This window comes from Erigeron canadensis, chromosome 1 (assembly GCF_010389155.1).
Source record: "Erigeron canadensis isolate Cc75 chromosome 1, C_canadensis_v1, whole genome shotgun sequence".
Classification (NCBI taxonomy): domain Eukaryota; kingdom Viridiplantae; phylum Streptophyta; class Magnoliopsida; order Asterales; family Asteraceae; genus Erigeron; species Erigeron canadensis.
Window position 1 is genome coordinate 39320756 of NC_057761.1, and position 23052 is coordinate 39343807.

A 23052-nucleotide genomic window follows, 5' to 3' on the forward strand; every position below is an offset into this window, starting at 1 on the left:
TAAAGTAAGACAATTGGCATGTTCACTTAAACTCTTTAATGACTTCTGGAACTTCATATTAGCAAAAATAGCTGGACTCATATTTTACAGTTGTTGAAGTCGTTTTCGGTCTGTAAATTCCTTGGTGTTAAACAATAAACTATCACAACTTCAGACCCACTCATTATATAGAATGTCAATCCTTTGAAAACACAGCATGACCACCAGATATCTGTGGTTGGTGTAACACCTAGTATTTACTAATATGATGAGATTCTAACTGTCAGAAATTATGATAAGTCCTTTCTGCAGATTCTTTTAGTTTGATATTGTCACTCAAATCTGCTAAACATTAATAAGTTATTATTATCATCAATATTCTGAAGGAGAATTCTTGTAGTTATCGGTGTTATGCAGACAGATGATTTGAATGGTTAACCATGGAGTCGTGGGATGCCGGTTAAGAGGGTGTTTAGCTTTTGGTGGGATATATCTATAGATGAGTGGAAATTGTATAATTTCCTATTTACAATACCTACATGATTGTCAGGTTAGGCTTTCTTGTTGCTGCTTCAATTGCAGCTTATGCAGTTAAGCAGGTTAGTGTTAAACGTCCTCCTTCATCAGCTCCTGTGAACAAATTTGCAGGTAATTCTTTCTCTCAGACAAGAAGTTATACATAACATATCTTGTTCTCGATAATTAGTTATATCCACCGTTTGGTTCAGCTTTTATTTCGACGAAATTTATATCAGGTTGTTAAGATATATATGTGTTTTTCTATTATCAGGAAATGATGAGTCAACCACTGAGCAACATCAGAGAGAAGCGAAAGATAAAGAGCAGATTACATATAGCCTCAGGGAGACAGAGGTATGTGTTATCGTGTTATTTTATAAGTTACTCGTATTCATGTGCTATGGACTATGGTTGATTATATACTACTCTTGTCGTATTTATATGTTGTTTTGGAAATGAATGAAGCATTTGTGTGTCTGCAGCTTAATGAAGAGGAAGAGGATAAAGAAGAGGTTAAATTGATTAGCGGTTTAATCAATGCACAACCTCCTGATTTTGAAGATGACATTCTTCCAGAATTTGCAGATCTTTTATCAGGTGAGATTGATATTCCGTTTCCAAGCGACAAATATGATACAGAAAAGGATAAGGTGTATGAAACTGAGATGGCTAATAATGCGAATGAACTGGAACGATTACGCAACTTGGTTAAAGAACTTGAGGAAAGAGAAGTCAAACTTGAAGGGGAACTGCTTGAATACTATGGATTGAAGGAACAAGAATCTGATGTTGTTGAATTACAAAGACAGGTAAAGATTAAATCGGTGGAGATTGATATGTTAAACGTCACAATTAATTCCTTACAAACGGAGAGAAAGAAGTTACAAGAAGAAGTAAAGCAGGGAGCTACTTACAAAAAGGAATTAGAAGCAGCCAGGTACAAAATCAAGGAGCTTCAGCGACAGTTTCAACTCGAAGCAAATCAAACTAAAGGGCAACTGCTGTTACTAAAGCAACAAGTTGGAATTCTTCAAACAAAGGAACAAGACGCCGTCAAGAAAGACACTGATATTGAAAAAAAGCTAAAAACTCTAAAGGAGCTTGAGGTTGATGTTGTCGAGCTCAAAAGAAAAAATAGAGAGCTTCAACATGAAAAAAGGGAATTGGCCATTAAGCTTGATGCAGCAGAATCCCGAGTAGCAACACTATCCAGTACGACTGAGGTACCATTTCTAATATCCATATTTTGAACCTTTTTCCATAGATAACCAATAATAAACTAAATTATGTAACTTTCCATGGTGTTACAGACTGAAATGGTGGCCCGGGTTAGAGAAGAGGTTAATAAGTTAACTCACACAAATGAAGACTTGTTGAAGCAAGTAGAAGGTCTACAGATGAACCGGTTTAGTGAAGTCGAAGAGCTGGTATACCTTCGGTGGGTCAATGCCTGTCTAAGGTTCGAGCTTAGAAACTATGAAACACCATCTGGGAAAACATCAGCACGTGACCTAAACAAGAATTTGAGCCCAAGGTCCCAAGAAAAGGCTAAACAGTTAATGTTAGAGTATGCAGGGTCCGAACGTGGTCAAGGAGGTGACACTGATCTTGAGAGCAACTTTTCTCAACCATCATCTCCAGGAAGTGAAGATTTTGATACTGCTTCAATTGACAGTTCCATGAGCCGATACAGTAGTTTCAGTAAAAAACCAAGTTTGATTCAGAAACTTAAAAAATGGGGTAAAAGTAAAGATGATCCCAACTCTAGTGCTCTTACTTCACCTGCAAGATCGTTTTCAGGCGGGTCTCCTAGGGTTAGTCATAAACCAAGGGGGCCATTAGAGGCTCTCATGTTAAGAAATGCTGGTGAATCTGTGGCCATTACTACTTTTGGGGCCGCTGATCAAGATACTCCTAATTCTCCAGACACTCCAAATGCTAATTATGATTTAAACAATGTTGGTTCATCATTTCAATTAATGTCTAAGTCGGTCGGAGGTGTTTTAGACGAGAAGTACCCAGCGTATAAAGATCGTCATAAGCTTGCTTTAGAGAGAGAAAAGAAAATCAAAGAAAAAGCTGATCAAGCAAGAGCAGTTAGGTTCGGTGATACTTCGAGTTACAAACCTCCAATCAATAGTAAGACAGTGAGTTTACCTCCAAAACTTGCTCAAGTTAAAGAGAGAGTAGTAATAACTCCAGATGCTTCAAGTAACCAGTCTGCTGACGGAAATGTGATTAATTCTCCCGCTGTTAGCAAGATGCAGTTTGCCCATATTGAAAAGAGACCACCTAGGACTCCCCGCCCTCCGCCTAGACCTACTGGAGGTGCTCCTGCTACCGCTGCAAGTCCATCAATATCTGGTGGTGGACCTCCTCCTCCACCTCCTCCACCAGGGGCTCCACCACCGCCACCACCACCTGGTGGTGGGCCACCTCGTCCCCCTCCGCCACCAGGAAGTCTTGGTAGAGGAGCAGGTGGTAGTGATAAAGTTCACAGGGCTCCAGAGTTGGTTGAGTTTTATCAGAGCTTGATGAAGCGTGAAGCTAAGAAGGATTCACCGACTATACCTTCTACTATAGCTAATACAGCAGATGCAAGGAGTAACATGATTGGGGAGATTGAGAACCGATCAACATTCCTCTTGGCTGTATGTGTCAAGATTCTAATTTTTAACTAAAGTTAATATGCATGCTTATAGAAGTTAATCATATTGTGCATTGTCTTTTTTTTTTTCCAGGTAAAAGCTGATGTAGAAACTCAAGGTGATTTTGTCGAGTCACTTGCATCTGAAGTTCGGGCTGCTTCATTTACAGACATAGAAGATTTGCTGACTTTCGTGAACTGGCTAGACGAAGAGCTCTCATTCTTGGTATTCCTTCAATATATGTTATATAGTTTGTGTTAGATAATATAATATCTTTTTATTAGCTATGTGGTGATGTTTATAAACACTTTGTTTATTAAGGTTGATGAGCGAGCAGTCTTGAAGCACTTTGACTGGCCAGAAGGAAAAGCAGACGCATTTAGAGAAGCAGCTTTTGAATACCAAGACCTGAAGAAACTCGAACATCAAGTCACTAATTTTGTTGATGATACTAGTCTTTCTTGTGACCCCGCTTTGAAGAAAATGTACAAATTACTAGAAAAGTATGTATCAACATTCTTATTTCTTATTCTTGATTATAAGTATCATTTCTATCCCCAATATATAACATCTACGATATGGCATTTCTCAGAGTGGAGAACAGTGTTTATGCATTATTACGTACAAGAGACATGGCTATGTCTAGATATAAAGAATTCGGCATCCCAGTCAATTGGTTGCAAGATTCGGGAGTTGTAGGCAAGGTATGGTTTGTCTGCATTTTTTTTAATGAATTCATATTGAATGTGGAAATACTATATAATAGAACCAATTCTTTTGCAGATCAAGCTTGCATCTGTACAATTGGCTAGGAAATACATGAAGCGGGTTGCATCAGAACTTGATGCACTGGAAGGACCTGAAAAAGAACCAAACAGAGAGTTTATGGTGCTCCAGGGTGTGCGTTTTGCTTTTCGTGTACATCAGGTAATTCTTATTTCCTGAGATGGTTAAATGGATGGGTTGGACAAGTTGGGTAAAATGGTCAACATATGTTTGAGCAACCCACACACATTTGCGCTGTTTCATCTTTATCATTATCACTATAGTAATCTGAATCTGTAAACAGTTCAGGAGATTTTATGCATCTATAACACACTTTGGGCGACTTTGACCCGTTCCTCTGTTAGCTAATTTTTTTTGATAATTTGACTCACTTGACGTGGTTGACCACTTGAGATGAATCACAACCGATACATAAATGGGTCAAAATCACCTGTACTTATCCTTCAAATCTTCATTCATCCTTGATGTGCCTCCGTGAAGCTAAAGTTACAGTACTGGTTCTTGTTTTACAGTTTGCAGGAGGGTTTGATGCAGAGAGCATGAAGGCATTTGAAGAACTGAGAAGCCGTATGAATAAACAAACAAATGACGAAAGTACGCCTGAAGCATGAGTGTTACAAAATTTTTCATTCCATTATATATTCTTTCTTGATGATATATTTCATATTATAGTTTTTGTTAAACACTATTGTCTCCCTGCAGAATCATATACATTCACTTAAATTATTTATACAACCAAAGGGTCAAATTTATATAACAAGAATACTTTGTACAACTTATACCTTCACTCTGTGGCTTGCCAAAGTTCTTTAAAACCTTGTGGCCTCAAATCATTTGGCACTAAATTTAGTAATGTCGTCGTCCCTTACATCAAATCAAAATTTAAAGTGTCATGGATTTATTACACATAAAAGCTAAGGTAGATTTTGAAGATTTTTATTTTAGCAGTCTCTCTACCTTTGATAGGGCAAGACTGTCTACATCTCAACCTCCTCATACACCGTCGAAGACTGTATTGAGACCCAAAACCCGTGAAAACGGTATTGGGAGTTACTTATAATAGACTTGAACATCGATAGAACATTAAAAGTGTGTTTCGGACTGATGACAGATCATGATCATCCTATAATCAGTTTGGTGATGTTGTTGACTTATAATTAGACGAATATTTATTTTAAAAGACAAATTGAAATGAAAATTTGGGGCCAAATAATTGAAGTTGAATGAATACTACACAAAGTGTACTGGTGTGGAAATAAAGAACAGTGAACAGCATTGAGAGAATTACAGAAGTCAAAGACTTCAGAGATTTTCGGCTCAAATATATGTAGCTTTTAATAATTATGTTTTTTAGGAGACAGATGATCTCTCTTTTATTTCTTTATTTCACGGTAATGTTACAGAAAAGTGTTAAGTTCGAATTATATGCATTTTTAGTTGTTGGGCTAGTTGTTTTTCTTTTTTCCCCTCCATGTTGTATATATTCTTAACTTCTTGCTAGTTAAATCAATAGAAGTTCATTTGCTCTTTTTTTTTTCTAGCTATTTTAATTAATTTACTTTTGATATGTAACTCAAATTAAGTTAAGTTAACTTGGTAATTACGGTATATGTTAAGCATTTAACTTTTATTATATATATTCTAAGCATTTAACCTTTTTTGTTGAACATTTTGAGATGGTTGGAAACCAATAGTTGGCAAAAAAAAAAAAGCCCGATATCCTATAAAGGTCTTATGTTCGAAGCTCACTAAACAATATCATAGGAGAAATATCTAAAATGTCTGAAAAGACTCGTTTTACTTGGATAATTACTTTGAACTGGAAAAATCTCGATCATCTGTTTAACCATTTATTTTTCAATAGTTAGGAGACACGAGCACACAAAATATTGGTTAGCCCACATGCACTATGTATCAGGTAATGTGTAAGGTAAAGGTACGTTCAAAAGTGCCTGACACTGTCATTTCTCTACGCAACACGTAACAACAAATATAATTAAACTCAATTATTTTTTCTCCATATATAGTTACATTTTATCTAGCCAACAGAAAAAAGCATATAATAATAAAAAAGAGATCTCGACTGAATATCAGTTGGTATACAACATGATGAGACAATAACTGTAACATCATATATGACTTTGTGTTTCTCTGAAAACTATCTTTTCTCCAGATTTTTGGCTCAGACATCATCAATCATTTTTCATACATAGTTGATAGTTTTATCGATCGATGATCATTTCCAGTGCTACATTACTTAAAAAATGAGATGCGAGAATAATGATGTTGCGCATAATGAAAGCAAATCGATGAAACTAGCGACTGCAAGGAATCGAAACTTTTCAGGTATCGTTTCTACTTGTCTAGTGTTTTTTTTCTTTTTTTGGGTCAAAATTTATTATTTGGCTAATCTTAGGCCGCCCACACCATGTGTTTTTGCCAAAAATCAAACGAAACAAGTGTTATGATGTTATATTCTCATCTTTCTGTTGTAAGTTTATTATTATAAGTATATTTATGTATAGTTGCCTAAATGATGAGGGTTCTAGTCCATGATATATATGCGAAGTATGTATCACCTATTCACCTTCAATATTCTATAGTGATATTCGAAATATATAACTAATTAATAAAGAAATTGTGGGTTCCATATGGTAAATTTGATCAAGTATATATGTGGATATTTTACCTTTAAAAAAGGCCACTGAACAACATATAACATGTATAAAAATGTTAACAGATAATGCAACACACCACAAATCTATACTACTATATAAAAGTTATGCTCCATGTTGAAAAGTTAACATTTTTGGGACATGCAAAATTACTATTTTACCCTTAATGAATTAACTTACACAACCATTCCATTATCTTCTAAAAGATATCCCCTTCTCTTTAAAATCAAATAATTTTAATCAAATACGTACACCACTTGACGCATATGTTGCCGTCACCATCCGTCGATGTCACCACATCACTTTCATTGTCATTACCACCACATTGCACGGGTATCATGCTCGTATCTCTTAATTTCTCTCCATATGCCTCAACATCATAATCTTTTACATAGAGGAAAAGTAGCTTTTGAGGTGGGGTGCCCATCAAAGTTCCTTTTTTTCCCTTTAGGTGTGGAATATGTAGGAAGCAAATTAAAAGGTAACAATAAAGTTCAATGAACGTGCCAACCTTTGTTGACACACTATTAGAATTAAAATGTGTTTCTATGACTGGAATAACTTTTTGTGTGATTTAATTAGTTAAGGGCCGAATGAAATCCATAAATAGATATTAATTTGTTCCACCCATATATATTTCAATATTTCAAATATCCTTAGGAAATATCTGCAAAATCGTCTAAATCCTCTAAAATAGGAAAAGGAGTGACCACGAATCAGCCTATTGATAGCGACGATTCAAAGGGCCTGTGGAGTTCATGTTCATCCCAGTGGAGGAGATCAACACATTTTCTTGCTAGTGGAGGGGCCGGGGCTCTTAAGTTTTAGCATTTTTTTCAGTCTAAAATGATAAATCTTCCGGTTTTCATTAATAGCCCCAAAAATCCGCCGGTTTGGTTCAAAGATTTCTAAAGAATGTGATGGAATGGTCGAGTTTGATCTTGACGAGGTTGAGCTCAGCTCGACTCATTAGACGGGGTTGGGCTCAATTTGGAGTTATATATACCAACAGTTGGAGGTGAAGCCATTTGTCAGATGGGGTTGATAGTTGAGGGCTTGAGGCCAGGGGCGCTTTTTTTTTGAAAAACTTTCATTTAAAATATATATTTTTTGGGTTTTTTAATCTATACTCTCTTATAAAGAGTATTGGATTTCTTAAAATTCAGCAATTTTTTTCCTTCTCAAAATACTCCTACTTAAACATGAAACCCTTATATACTCTTCTTTCCCAAATTCTCTCTAATCATTACACACTCTCATCGACCTTCTATCACCCTCTGCTGCCTCCCTCGATCTCCACCACCGCCTCCCTTTTATATTGTCATCACCTTCTAGCCGCTGCAACGCGCAGACACTATGCTCGTATATATATATATATAGTGAAAAGTTATTTTGAGAACCTTTAAAAAGGCAAGAATTTTTAAGAACTTTTTAAAATCAAGCTTAATCCATAATTATTATTTACATGATAATTGTTTTTTGATTGTTTTTGAATTGTTTAAATGAAGTTTTATATTTTACAATTATGTAGAAACATGGATTATCATCTATTATGCTATTTTTGGAGACGTGAATTTTTATGATCACATGTGCACGAATAACGTTATGATCACACGTATGCAGGTTGATCATATGTATGTAAGTATTTTTGTAAAATAATATTTTCATGAGATTGGTGATGATCAAATGTATATAGATGGTTATATGAACATTTTTAAGCAATTATATAGACATTTGAACATGTGTAAACAATCATATAGTGAATAATTTGAATTTCAAAAGGGTTCCTACCTTTTTAAGGGTTCTTAAAATAACCTTATATATACATATATACATATATATATACACTCCGGTAAGAACACTTTTAAAATAAGAACGGTGAGAACACTTAAAAACATCATTTTGATGCATTAAAAGTCCATAAAACTAACATAATGCTTAACTAATTATTATTATTTAAGTGTTTAACAACACATTGATCCATCAAAATCGAAAAAATCATTTTTTTTGTTTTGTGCATCCATCTTGGATGCATATTTATCAAAATGATGCATCCAACAAAAAACGTAATTTTTTCGATTTTGACAGATCAATGTGTTGTTAAACACTTAAATAATGATAATTAGTTATGCACTATGTTAGTTTTATGGAACTTTAATGCATCAAAATGTAGTTTTTAAGTGTTCTCATTTGTTCTCATTTTAATTTTATTCTTATTTGATAACTTATATATATACATATATATATATACAGGGTAACACTCCGGTGAGAACACTTTTAAAATAAGAACGGTGAGAACACCTTAAAAACATCATTTTGATGCATTAAAAGTCCATAAAACTAACATAGTGAATAACTAATTATCATTATTTAATTGTTTAACAACACATTCATCCGTCAAAATCGAAATAATCATGTTTTTTGTTTTGTGCATCCATCTTGGATGCATATTCATCAAAATGATGCATCCAACAAAAAACGTGATTTTTTTCGATTTTGATGAATCAATGTGTTGTTAAACACTTAAATAATGATAATTAGTTATGCACTATGTCAGTTTTATGGACTTTTAATGCATCAAAATGATGATTTTAAGGTGTTCTCACTGTTCTTATTTTAAATCTGTTCTTATTTGATTGTCCCCCTATATATACATATATATATATATATGGGAAAAGGGAATATAAGGCTGTCCGGCACCTTAGCTTAGGTGTGGAACCCCTCACATACTAATATTTTATTATTTCTTGTTTAATGAATAAATGCATGGGCCCCCATGCGTTTTATGGATTAAAAAAACAATATGTGAGTGTTTTACACCTAAGCTTAGATACCCGACAACCTTATATTCCCATCCCTATATATATATATATATATATATTATACCGGGTAACACTCCTGTGAGAACACTTTTAAAATAAGAATGGTGAGAATACTTAAAAACATCATTTTGATGCATTAAAAGTCCATAAAACTAACATAGTACATAACTAATTATCATTATTTAAGTGTTTAACAACATATTGATCCTTCAAAATCGAAAAAATCACGTTTTTTGTTTTGTGCATCCATCTTGGAGGCATATTATGAAAATGATGCATCCAATAAAAAATGTGATTTTTTTCGATTTTGACGGATCCATGTGTTGTTAAACATTTAAATAATAATAATTAGTTATGCACTATGTCAATTTTATGGACTTTTAATGCATCAAAATTTAGTTTTTAAGTGTTCTCATTTTAAGTTTGTTCTCATTTGATTGCCACTATATATATATATAAATATAAATATAAATTAGCCATGTTTTTTAATTTTTAAAAAACGTCGTCGATTTTGAATAAAAGTCCTACCTGTATGGAAAAGCAAGTACAACTGTACAAGAACGCAAGAAGTTAAAAGGTTTGGATTTAGCAATGTTTGTTGGATTCCGAAACTAGTATATGGCCCAAACAAAATCAAGCATGGCCCAAAAGAAACTTTTACTACTGACGCTTGACGCAACACACAGGCATTTAAATCTTTGTCTTTTTATCTATATCTATAAATCTAAAAATCCTCGTAAAATATATTAAAATTTTTATTTTAAAAAATTCATCATTTTTTTATACCCAAAATACCTCTATTTCTTAATTATAATTTCCGATACACCTAATCTATACTTTTATAATATTTAATAAAAAAACAACTCTCTCTTTAAATATACATAGAAAAATTATCCAAAATAACATTAATGATTAAATTATCACTACGAGAAAAATGTTGATTAGTGACCACTTTGCTTAGTGACGACTAAAATTTGGTCACTAATAGCCCCATTTAGTTACCATTAAGAAAAAGTGGTCACTAAATTTAGCCACTAAACAAAATTAGTGGCCAAAAAATAACATTTTTTGGTCTCTAAACAAAATTAGTCACGGACCTTTAGTGACGAAAAGTGACGACTTAAAATTTGGTAACTAATTTATCATAGTGACGAAAATTTGGTCACTAAATAAAATTAGTGACGAAAATTTGGTCATTATGATAAATTAGTGACCAAATTTTGAGTGGTCACTTTTTCTCACTCTTCGTCACTAAAGGTCCGTGACTAATTTTGTTTAGAGACAAAAAAATGTTATTTTTTGGCCACTAATTTTGTTTAGTGGCCAAATTTAGTGACCACTTTTTCTTAATGGTAACTAAATGAGGTTATTAGTGACCAAATTTTAGTTGTCACTAACTAAAGTCGTCACTAAAGAACATTTTTCTTGTAGTGTATATTATCAGTCATTTAAAGTGCACAACGTGTACTAGGTGAGAATGTTTAAATTAATTAACAAAGGAGTTGGTATTTTTGATAGTTTAAAGTTGTAATTTGAGATTTGGGGAATGAGTTTTTTTATTATATAATTTCTTATAAAGATTGTTCATCTTTTAGAAAATTCAACAATTCTTTATACCCAAAATACTCTAAGTCATAAAAAACTCTAATATCTTTACTCCCTTACTTTTTTTTTTTTACGTTAATAAATCATACCTCTATCGCCGCTATTTCTGCCACCCGTCGCCGTCACCACCCCATGCCACCAACCGTCGTTGTTATCGCCGCCGTCTAGTGTGGGAGAAGAAGGGCCGAAGCAAGGAGTTTTCTCCCCATCTCACCCAACACTAAAAACTATAGATTCTCTAAGAACTTGGCTTTCACTTCTAACGTGGAAGAAAGGGCAACGAGTTCTATAGAACGAATTGGACAACCTACTTAGTTGTTGATGAAAGAAAGTCTTTTCCAGACGAATCCATTCAAAGGTTTCTTTCACTCGTAAATGAAGCATTGTGCGGGTACGTACTCCTATAGTAGACATAGATATATACGATCTGGCATTGCACTAGATTATATAAAAGCACCAATGAGACTACTTTCAACTGCCATGTGTGGTACACTTGCGAATTGAACGATATTTTTCTGAATTCCGACTAGCTAGATGTGTCATATATGGTGCTAGCTAATTATTAATAACATACGGATGGATGATTGGACCTTTCAATCTCATGTATTCCTTGCCATCCTTGGGTTAGCTATATATCTAGGGGTACGTCTCTCCATAGTCCTTTTCGCGATATACTATAGTATAAATCGTTCAAAAAAAAAATATTCAAGATGATCCAACTCTCTTATACTATAGTCGAAAATCGAGGTTGTCGGCGTGGGGTGGTGGTTCTCGGCTTTCAGTGACTTTTCCGGCGTTGGCAGGCGGTAACCGGCCGATCAGAGCTAGTGGCGTAAATTGTGGGGGAAGATGATGAAGTGGGTAAAACCTCAAAGATGTTAGTTTTATTACAAATAGTCCATGTGGTTACAAACTGGACAAAAATGTTCTCATGTGCATTGCACATGAGGGGAGGGGTTTAACGGATTAAAACTAATGGTTGTTAGTGTCAGGGACGATTGACAATGAAAATGAAAAGTACATGGACACCTAATGATAAAAAAAAAAAAACAGGAATGAAAATACGAATCGAGAAAACCACATAGACGATTTGTGATAATTTCTCTTTTCGTTATGCACATCGATCTTAAATTTAGTGATATTTAGTACAATTTCTTTTCTATAAAATTTCCAAGTTTTACGATCTATATATTAATTCAACTTTCTGATCTATGTGCAGATGCATTTATCATCGATTTTATTGTGTTTGATATTAAAGACATCATTAAGCTCAAAATAAAAGCCGAGTCAGAAAATCAAAATAATGCTAGCTAGCTAGCTCTCTACATATATAAACATGAGAAACTAAATGCATATATATACTATCTAAATATTTAATACGCATTAAAGATGATCAATTTCAATTGTGTATGTACGTGTAGTGTATGAATATCATGTGATGGATAGTTTAGCTATATATATATATCCTCAAAATTAATTAGCTATGGTATTTAACCACAATAACTCGTAAGAATCTAAAGAAATTCTGGAACATATCCTAACTAATTACACAATGATTGCTTTGATGTTGATAAGAAGCTCAGTGCACCTTCGGTTAATTATTGTCGGAGAGTATATATTTAATTTACTCTGCTGATTAGTTTGTTGCAGATGGTTTTTTGATCGAAGTGAATTCTGTAGGGCGCACCCGAGAGAAATAAGAGTTTTTACCATTACACAAACAAATAAGGTGATCGAGCATGGAAAAGTATTTTGTATCAGAGTTTTGATGAAAAACAAATAGGTAAGTTTATCATTCAAATTAATACTTACCAATTTATTACCATACACTTTAACATAGCCAGAGCTTTAAGATATACAGATAACCTTTTTGAATGAAATACATACTAGGAATGGAATTTCGAATGGCCATAGATCAAAAGACGATTGAAATAACAATAACAATTAATCTAAGTATATAACGGAGGGGATCCTTACACCACACAAATTACACCAAACGCCACAACCATGCTTTTAAATTACTGTAGAGGATAATGTAGTAGTTTGTTGTGGTGTACAAATTACCTCCCTGATCGATATCTGATCCCACACATACATTGAAACAACATACATGGAAATTTATGCTGATGAAAATAAAAAATCCAAAATGTAATGATCCTAATCAAGAATAACATATAAGATTGCCAGATGAAGGGCAGCAGGATGGGTTGTGGGTAGAATTAATCCGGTTTATATATACATATAACATACATGCCGCTGGAGCTAATAAAGATACATTTCTGATTATCTTATTGATGCGCGCAGGGGATGGAATTGCGCGCTTGATTAATTAATTACCTTTGGTTTTGAGATGATTGGAAATGCATATTAATATTATTAATGTTGGACAAGATCGAGAAACGATTAATAACTAGGGTTTTGTTCCTCATAAAGAATATCACCTGCAGCTGGAGTACTCGGCACAATTCCATAGTTGCAGTAGTTCTCGTCGGTCATAGCATAATAATTAGTACCTGCAGCATCCTCCTCCCAACCTCCAGGCGCCACGCCAGAAAATCTGTTGTTATTGCTGTAGTAGTTTAGCCAATTACCTGCAGCTGCAGGACGGTCATCGTTGTTGTTAATCAATGAGGATGAGCAGTATGTTGAGGATGCTGCCCCCACATTAATAGCTGTCCCTGATGAATAATTAATAATGTTAAAACCATTATTAACAGCATTAGTAGTAGTCGCCGATTGCAGCTGATGCTGATGAAGCAAGTACTGATGATGATGATGCGTACTACTCGAATGTTGTTCAAAGGAGAGACTCGATGGCTGGGTCGGTTTAGATGAATTGGAAGTAGTATACCCTAACTGGTCTTCCACATTGTGGTTATGATTAGGGCTTGGTAAGCACCTCAACCCAAATCTATAAATTTCATGATTATTATAATTATTAGGGTACTCTCCCCCTGAGAACAAATCTTGCTTGGATTTATTATTCTCAATTAGTTGTTCCTTGATCATTAGTCTCTCGCGTGTTCTACCCCTAGCCCTTGCTCGAGCCAGCTCCCTTGTCTCCTTTACAGACAAATTATTATTATTATTTTGACTAATAATTTGCACCTTCCTTGAATATTCCCTGTTCTTCATCTCTTCCTCCTCCTTTGAGCTATCGAGTTTGGTCGTAGCAGCTAACTTGATGTCATGACTAGTCAAAAGTGAGTCCGCCATCCTCTCGATCTCTTCAAAAACACTCTTGCTTTGATGGTTGTTGATTTGTTGTGGATTAATAATGAAGTACTTATCAGCAACCTCTTTGATAGCTTTATTGGACTTGCAAAACAGCCACTCAATGGTCTTACTTGCTTTATCAAACCCTAACAAGTCTTGAAGATCGAAAAACTTTCGAGCTATATCGAGCGACAGCCTCATTCTTCTGTCTCTTAGGCCTTGAGCCGTGTTTATCTTGCTGTGCCTGTCTTTCTTCCCAACACTTCTTCTTTTCTTTGTACGTTGTTTCAATTCAGTCGACGTCTGATCGGCGGTAGTAGTGTGTAAAGCCGGTTTACTTGGGGACGAGCTAAGGTGGTTTTGAGGGGTAGTATGGTAATTGTTTTCGAGTATCGGTATAGTAGTGATATCATCAAAGAAGGGTGGAGGGAAGTCCAAAAACAAAGGCAGCTCATCATCTTCATCATGAGTACTTGAATTCATATCATTGTTTTTTGTATTCATCAAATTATGACACTCATCATTTCTTGAAGAAAACACTACATGCTCCATATTAATGAAATACTAGCTATAACTATTTTTAGACACATATATTTATTATAAGAATTATTATAGTTTGTTCCTAGCTAGCTAGCTAGGGATATATATATATATATCAAGAGATCGAGATTGAAGAGATATATAGTAAAGTTGTTGTGTAAGTTAAATTAGTGAGGGTGATGCTGTAACGCACAATTAAGTGAAGAAGAAGAAGGAGGAGGACGAACAGCTCATATATAACTGAAAAGGGTTATGAAGGAACACACTTGATAATGATGCTTTAGTACGTACTATACAGAAAGAAGTCGTAGTGTTGTTTTTATCAGTTGTTGGACCATAAGTTAGCTAGTGATGAGAGAGAGAGAGAGATAAAGTAAAAAAAACATGCTAAGCACTTCACGTGGTATCATATCAGATTAACCTACCTATATCTTGGGTTACTTCACTAGGGAGGGATATAGCCCATATAGGCATAAAGATAAGGTGAGAACATTCAAATTCTACCTATTCTTATTTTCTTCATATGTATCATGATATCTCATTAATTAATTAATCAACAACTAGTACCATAATATGTCAAATTTGTCACTCCAATGCTAAGTCCATAGCATTTCAAGTCCATATATAGTAAAAATATCCATGATCACTTGGAAATTTCACTATATAATTAAACTTTTGCACTCCATAGATAATTAAGTTCATAACATCTATATAACTTTTTGGCCATCTGGCTATGAATTTGGTCGAGTACGTGCATAGGAATATATATGTAGAATTTGGTCGAGTAAGTTTATGCTTTATATGAAAAGTTGACGTGACATGATGCTCGCGCGTGGTAACGGCAACGGTACCCAATCCCGGCAAAGCCGGGGTACGGGGGAGGTATGATGTAGACAGACCTTACCTCTACTCAAAGGTAGAGAGGCTGCTTCCAGATCCACCAAGGTGGAAGGGACCTCAAGCCCAAGAATAATAAAAAAAAATATTCGCTTCAACATTTGAAACGAACATTATTGGATAATCAATCCATTATCAGTCTTCCATCAACGCCATCATCGTCTGCAAACCAAATATGAATGACCTTAAAGTCTTAAAGATTATATTGTGTATTAACTATGGCTGGAATTGAGCATATGATTTAACCGGTTGCTTTTGACCCTCTTAATTCTCCTATTTGATGATACATCTCATACGAGGATTTATATATATATATATATATATATGTATATATATATATATGTCAAGAAAAATTGAAAGATTAATTACCTGGGTTTAAGCTAGTCGATCTTTTGGTTTATAGGTAAACGGATGTCATTTAAAACTGTAACCCCGTGCGTGCTTGGTATTTAATGTATATTTCATCTAACATAACAACCAAAAAATCAAGAATATTCAAAACTATAAGGGATTAAAACGTAGCTAGGTAACTTACGTGTCATTGAGGTGGCAAGGCAGTCTTTCAATGAAGGGGTTTGGGCCTCGTAACCCAGGTTTAAGTTTTGGAGGAGACAAAGGTTTACTCGATCTATTAATCGATCGTTGTGTCTTATGGGCGAATTAGTAGAGGGTTTTCTCACATCTATCAGTCATTTGAAATAGACATGTCTACTTCAGTAACGCTTTCTAGTGTGTAACCGGTTAAGATATCGTATGCTAGACCTCCTGCTATCGAATTGCGACACGAAGTTTTAAACGAAAGTCATTAAGAAAAAGCTAGGTTGCTTACTACGTATATTTTAGTATCAGTTAGAATTAATTCTAATTTATGCTTAGATCGTTTATACGTTGTAAAGAAAATAAAATAAAAAAGAATTGAGTGGTTTTTGTTGAGACAAAACTGGTATTTTATGCTCACGAAAGGTGCCAAAGTAGTCATGCATCTTTGACTGAAAATATATATGGACCGTCCTATAAAAGCCCTATCTTTGGTACATTGTCTCTTTCTTCTTCCACTTCTAATAAAGTAGGTGTGTTTAATTGCATTTAGACCTCATATGTCCATAGTTTTATGTTACTGGGCCCTTGAATTATAGGTTATCACAGTTTGACCACCACAAGTTATAATTTCCGCGAGTGTGGTACCCTTTATTTATTGGTTGTGTTCAAATTAAAGAACTATATTGAAAATAAGTAATTTATCCTCACGTACATTTTTATTTATAAAAGATGTACACATAACGTCTACACGACTAGGATACACGATCTATAATTGATATATCAATTTAAATACCATAAAGATAAGACCCTAAAATATTACAGTATTATTTGGGTACTTAATAAAATCTTGATACATGAGAATTGAAAGCCTTTAATAATGGGTACATTAATTTGATTGCATACAGTAGTAGTGGTGATCCGTACACCAGTTTTTTAAGTCTTACATTACCAGATTAATTTCGCATTATTATGTTGTACAATAAATCCACGTTTGGTGATGTGTGGATCGATGAAAAAATAGTGGTATATGAATCATCACCTTATGCAAAATAAGCTAGAAGTGGCCGATCGAGCTTTAGCCTCAGCTGTGGTGGTTCCAGCAAAACCAAAGAGGGAAACGCATAATGCAACACCCCCATGCCATCAGAGGGCGAATACTAATTGGCAAGGAAGCCTGTTAGGCATGACCTCTATATATGTGCCTTATCAATTCAATTTCTATGTTTTGGCTAGGAGTCTTCGAACGCCGAATCATAATATCGAAGCAAACTTAATATAATAATAATAATAATAATTTATGGTACTTTAAAATTAAAGAAGTCGCACAATTTTATGCTATCTTCATTTGCCACAATTTGTGTAGTATTTTTTTTGTCCGAGTAATTATAAAAATCTACTCTTTTTTGTCCGAGTAATTATGAAAATCTACGTGTAATGCATATAAGTATAAGTGTATAAGTGTTTGTTTGCACTCATGCTATTTTCTTGTTTGGTCAAAAATCTTTTTGGAACTAATAACTTTACTCCGGGTTAAAGAAAAACTGTCTACATCTCTATATCCCGTATGTCTGTATTTGGGTGTATTATTGTTGTTATTGTTATGTGTTTGTTTGCAGATATATCAATTTTGTAGGTAGATTTTTGTTAATTGGTTTTATTGAGATCTAAATTCTCTATTGAAAGAGAAAATATCAAACATATGCCATTTGAAATTGTGAATTCAACTCGTTTGATTGGGGAATTGATCCTTTTTTCCTTGTTATATCTAAACTTTGTAAATTTCTAGCACCTAATTAGATAGTATAATAAAGCTGTTACAGAAAATAACATATGCCATTGGATAAACTTATGATCGTATTAATATAGTTAGAAAACCATAAGAGTATCTTTGTGATGTTTTATCTTGAATCTCGAAGGTTAATCGAACTTATAAATAATCCGATGTTTGTTTTGACATTTTCCACGATTTTCAATTTACAATAACATAATGAGAAGTGATATTAGTATCAGAACATTTGATATATTTATCACATGTATATTTTAATACTGACTTGTATAGTATATTTTAAAAGATACATGTATGATAAATAAATCAATATTTATGATATTTATATAAAAATATTAGATGACAAACTAATTACAAACAAATGTTTATAAATAGAGTTGTCATGTGAGATGAACAATCGAATACAATCTGTTTTATCTATCATGTTTTTTTCTCCATCTCTTATTGGTAGCACATAAATTTATAAACATTTATGGGAAAATGATAGGTACAGCAAATTGTACTCAAGCTTAGATACTACACACACAAAAATGCCCCCTGATTTTACACTTTTATCCTTCAATTTATATATGTATCAAAAATGCTCTCTAATTTTCAACTTGGTTGTACCTATCATACATACAGCTGTACGTATGATATCCCCAACATTTATTTATATTTAGTTTGTCATTCTACCATTTCTCTTATTAAGATCACCTTTTGTAATATAATGGTTACAATTATTTGTTGACTGATATTCACCGTCCTGAATAACTGAATTAATCAACCAACTAAAACCTTACTTATAAAAAAAATAAAAAATAAAAAAAACGACCCCAAAAAACTTTCATCAAATGCAATTTGGAAAAGTTTGAGCTTGAATACAAAGCCCATCGCTTTAATGGGCTTGTTAAACGGGCTTCACATGAAAAGCCTTTGAGCCTCGCGTGTTATTAGGGTCTCGACCCGCCAAAGGCGTGATCTAAAGTCTAAACAACTATGATACCAAATATTTTTGACTATAAATTATGTATTTGAGAACCAAAATTGAAGGTGAAAGGATCATGTATTGATGTGCATGAAACTATTGTGCAATTTATAAAGGATCATCAATGCAACGGTTAAACTTTCAAGTGGTGTTATTAGAAAAAATAATCACCAAATTGCCGTGTTTTAAGAAGTATTTACTAAAGTAGTGTTTTTCAAAAAAAATAAAAATATATTTACTATATTTTTGTTAAGTTTTGTATCCTTTGAGTAAAGACTCAACTTCTCAACCATCTATTTTCCTTACTAGATTTTAATTGATTCTCATAGATTTTAAATGTTAATTATATTATGGCTGTTTAGGCTAATATTTTCCCGAGCCTATCATTGTAAGTTAACCCATCATCATGGTTGTAATTATTTTGTTAAATGGACTTGGACCGCGATTTGCAGCAAGAGCTGAAACAACCCCTAATATCAAAACACCTAATATGAAAAGGAGCAAAATTTTAAAGGCTAATATTTGTATATACCATTTTTTTACATACATCTTTTACTTCCTTTCTTTTCAACATCTCTGTAACTCTTTCTTTTTTACAAAAACCCTTTCACTTTTATGGAAAAAGTTTATCCAAGCTATCAATTCAAGCCTTCTAACCAAATTTTCACCCGTATGAGCAATGCAAACAACCATCCTAGCAATGTTGATGAGGCAACAATCCAAACAAAGCAACATGAGGTCCGGCTTTTACATATTTCGCCGAGTGGGAGTTGTTGATGAGAAGTTTGAAGTTCTGACAACTGGTTGACTTTGATGCGAGGAACATCGCAGTGAGCCAGGTTCAAAGCGGTCAAAAACGACGTTTCTTGGATTTTGGTGCTTTGCCAAGTCACAGGTTTGCACGGGTCGGGCTGGATACGGCCGGGTTTTGACCCATGCACATGCCTAAGTTACTATCCCAATAAGAGCACCCCCAATGTACATAGTATTGGGTAGTATTGGATTTCAATACGGATGAATACCGTTGGGAGTGTTATGTATTGGGTTAGTATTGGAGAGTGTATTTGGAGAATTGTGGTGGTGAATACGGAGGATTGCTTCTTTTTTTTTTTCTCTCACATAGTTTAATATTTATTATTTAAAATGGTGGGTCCTAGATATATATTGGGATGTATTGGGTATTGAGTGTAAATTGAGAAAAATGTATTGGGAAGAAGTTTTTCTTATGTGGCGCTGATGTTACACTGTATTGGATAGTATTCACCCCACCCATTATTGGGGGTGCTCTAATAAGTTCACAAACAGGACTCGTGTGTTTTTATATGTACGTGGTATAAATGTATAATCAAATATATGACATGACTTCGCGGGATTTATGACCCCAATAGGAAATTAACAAAACATGAATTTGGACTTGCTAGGCAAATTAATTAGCACCAATTAAGAAATCATCACTAATTACACAGCATATATAGCTAGAGATTATAAGTACCAGTTTTGTATACTAATTGACATAACAACGACGTACCCAAAAATTTAATACAATATATATGGTGTAAGTCTACCTCCACTTATTCCAAATGAACCTATAACCAAGTTGAACTTTTTTCAAGATCAACGAACGAACGAAATAGATCGATATGATGGTAATTAAAGGTACAATAATTATAGTAGTGGCTCATATGACGACTGCAGTGATATGATGATGATCCAAGGAATATTATTTTACCGCCCTTGACTATGGAAATTTGAAAAACCAGAGGAAATTATACCTGATGCCGGGTTGTTGTGTCCATTCACATCATTACCATTGTTTGCGGATTCCATTGATCTTGAATTAATAATATTTGTGGTGTCCCATCCACCAAGGAACCCCAAGAATGTATTTCTTGAATTTAACCAGCCAGCCGGTGGTTCAGCAAGAGCTTTGTTGTAATCAAATACGGAGCAACTTGTTGTTGATGAAATGGAAGTCATATTATTATTCCCCAAATTATAAGTACCGGTGGTATTATTATTCTTTGCACTAGTAGTAGTAGTATTATCCAAGTTAAGGTGCTTAAGAAAATGATAGGTGTTTGAATATTCTAGTGGATAACATGATGATGGTTCTTCCATGTTATGGTTATCTGCTAGATTTTTTTTCGAAAATCCTAATTGTGATTGATTGAAATCAACACTAGGATCGGATAATTGAAACATCTGTTTCGCCGGTTTCTCAAGATGCTTGATCATCATCATCGTGTCTCTTGTGGTCTCCCTTGCTATTGATGATCTAATTGCTTCACTTCTAGATTCCTTAACGGATGGGTAACTTTTAATTGCCTTTCCTGAGGTCTCATCTCCGATGTCACTACAATAAATATGCAAATTATTTATATACTATATAATACACACAAAATGTTAGCTAGTGTTCACATTAATGTTTAAAAACATGCATGTCAAAGTTGTTCACTCAGCTCACATAGTTGAAGCAAAATTATGATCGCACTTTCAACTATGAAAAATTTAAACTGTGTTCACTCGATCCTAAAAAGTGCGTAGATCAATTTGTGACACCGAATTTCTTCGGTTAACATAACATTTATCAATTTTACACTAAATTTAAGTGTGTGCTGCATTAGTCAATCAAGAAAGTACTTACAATGGGCTAACTTGTTGTGTTTGATGGAGCTCCAAATTGTCATCTAAGTCTGTACTAGCCGTGATCTCCATCACGGTAGTAGATTCGGTTTCACAGACAGACAAAGGTGATTCACACTCATTATTTTCCTTGCCAACTTCTGTTTGAGTATTAGCATCATCTGATTGAAGAGTTTCATGAGTGACTTCTTCAATCGCCTTCTGGGATTGAGCAAACAGCCACTCAATGGTTTTGCTAGCTTTGTCAAAACCTAACATATCATTAAGATCAAAAAACTTGCGAGCTGTGTGAACCGATAACCTCATTCTCCGGTCTCTAAGGCCCTGAGCTGTATGAATTTTGCTATGCCTATCTTTCTTACCAACACTTCTTTTCTTCCTTACACTACATTTTGGCTTCAAGGTTACGTTGTTCGTGGTCAACTTGGCCGTGGTTTTGCAAACGTCGGTGGAGATACGATGGTTGTCGAGGTTTGGAAGTATTGTAGTCGAATCCATGTTATCAAGGAAAGGTGAAGGGAAGTGCAAGAACAAAGGTTGTTGTTCTTCTTCTTGTCTTAAGTTAATATTTCCATGATTGGCTAACTTGTCCGAATTAAGCAACAAGTTTTCATTGTTTCTTGGAGAAAACATGTAATCCATAATTAGGGGTGGGAAGAGAGATGTGGTTTTTATTTTTTTGCGTAGCGAGTTTGAATTAGGGTGAAGATCGATTATGATAGGTTTTTATTGCATGATATTGATACAAAGAAAAATGGTCAATTTGTTAAATGTATGTAGCAAATGCAGAAGTAAAACAATGTGTACTATAGATATTATTATTACGAGTAGTTTAGTGAACTACAAGTCTAGACCATCAACTGTTGAGTAGACGTAGTTTCACTTTATTGGCTGACTCTGTTTCATACGAAGGTAGCTAAGAAAATTTAAAAAATAAAATAAAATTATACTTTGGAAACATTTAGCAATCTCCCCTGCTTTATTTTTTTTTCCCCAACATTCAATGGGTATCAATATCAGAGAAACCTCACCGTATAATAGTGAAGATTTGCATGTATCCTAGACAACGAGATGTTGACAATGAGCCGTTACAAGCAAAGACTGTTCTTTCAATGGGGGCTCGTGCCACTGCCGTTTTTTGATATATATTAAATCGGCCCTAGGGATTACTTTTTTAAAAACTTGTGATATATTTAATGAATTTAATAGTCTAATAAAATCTAACTTTTTAGTTTTTATATATATCCTACAATTCATTTAGCCCACTAAAAATTTTATGTTTTAGGCATTGTGTTTGTCCCTTTTTTTTTTAGTTTCAACAACTAAGGTGGGTCTAAATAATTACATAAACATTGGGTTTGATTTTTTACTTGACAAGATGACCTTTTTATGTAACAAGCATCAAGTAGAGATGCCAGATATGTAATCT

General features: G+C 34.1%; 3 protein-coding genes across 3 annotated transcripts; 1 reads left to right on the forward strand and 2 right to left on the reverse strand.

The window, feature by feature from the left end:
- The first annotated feature begins 212 nt into the window (after positions 1–212).
- Positions 213–4692, forward strand: LOC122596894 (protein CHUP1, chloroplastic). Its single transcript, XM_043769539.1, has 9 exons — positions 213–627; positions 770–852; positions 981–1721; positions 1809–3149; positions 3240–3371; positions 3468–3649; positions 3739–3850; positions 3930–4073; positions 4445–4692. The coding sequence occupies exons 1-9, from the start codon at positions 519–521 to the stop codon at positions 4541–4543; spliced, it is 2943 nt and encodes a 980-aa protein (XP_043625474.1). The 5' UTR covers positions 213–518; the 3' UTR covers positions 4544–4692.
- An 8745-nt stretch (positions 4693–13437) lies between these two features.
- On the reverse strand, positions 13438–14830 carry LOC122592093 (transcription factor TCP2-like). The gene has a single exon (XM_043764302.1). It carries the CDS (start codon positions 14800–14802, stop codon positions 13438–13440), a length of 1365 nt encoding a protein of 454 aa, XP_043620237.1. The 5' UTR covers positions 14803–14830.
- A 5620-nt stretch (positions 14831–20450) lies between these two features.
- LOC122585416 (transcription factor DICHOTOMA-like) lies at positions 20451–22294 on the reverse strand. Its single transcript, XM_043757550.1, has 2 exons — positions 21625–22294; positions 20451–21333 (listed from the first exon to the last, which is right to left on the reverse strand). The coding sequence occupies exons 1-2, from the start codon at positions 22263–22265 to the stop codon at positions 20706–20708; spliced, it is 1269 nt and encodes a 422-aa protein (XP_043613485.1). The 5' UTR covers positions 22266–22294; the 3' UTR covers positions 20451–20705.
- Positions 22295–23052: the final 758 nt, after the last annotated feature.

Coding starts and splice junctions, on each gene's coding strand:
- LOC122596894 (XM_043769539.1), top strand. CDS start 519: ATGATTGTCAGGTTAGGCTTTCTTGTTGCTGCTTCAATTGCAGCTTAT. Junction 1,722..1,808: donor CACTATCCAGTACGACTGAG/GTACCATTTCTA, acceptor ATGGTGTTACAG/ACTGAAATGGTGGCCCGGGT. Junction 3,372..3,467: donor ACGAAGAGCTCTCATTCTTG/GTATTCCTTCAA, acceptor TTGTTTATTAAG/GTTGATGAGCGAGCAGTCTT.
- LOC122592093 (XM_043764302.1), bottom strand. CDS start 14,802: ATGGAGCATGTAGTGTTTTCTTCAAGAAATGATGAGTGTCATAATTTG.
- LOC122585416 (XM_043757550.1), bottom strand. CDS start 22,265: ATGGATTACATGTTTTCTCCAAGAAACAATGAAAACTTGTTGCTTAAT. Junction 21,334..21,624: donor ACACAACAAGTTAGCCCATT/GTAAGTACTTTC, acceptor TATTTATTGTAG/TGACATCGGAGATGAGACCT.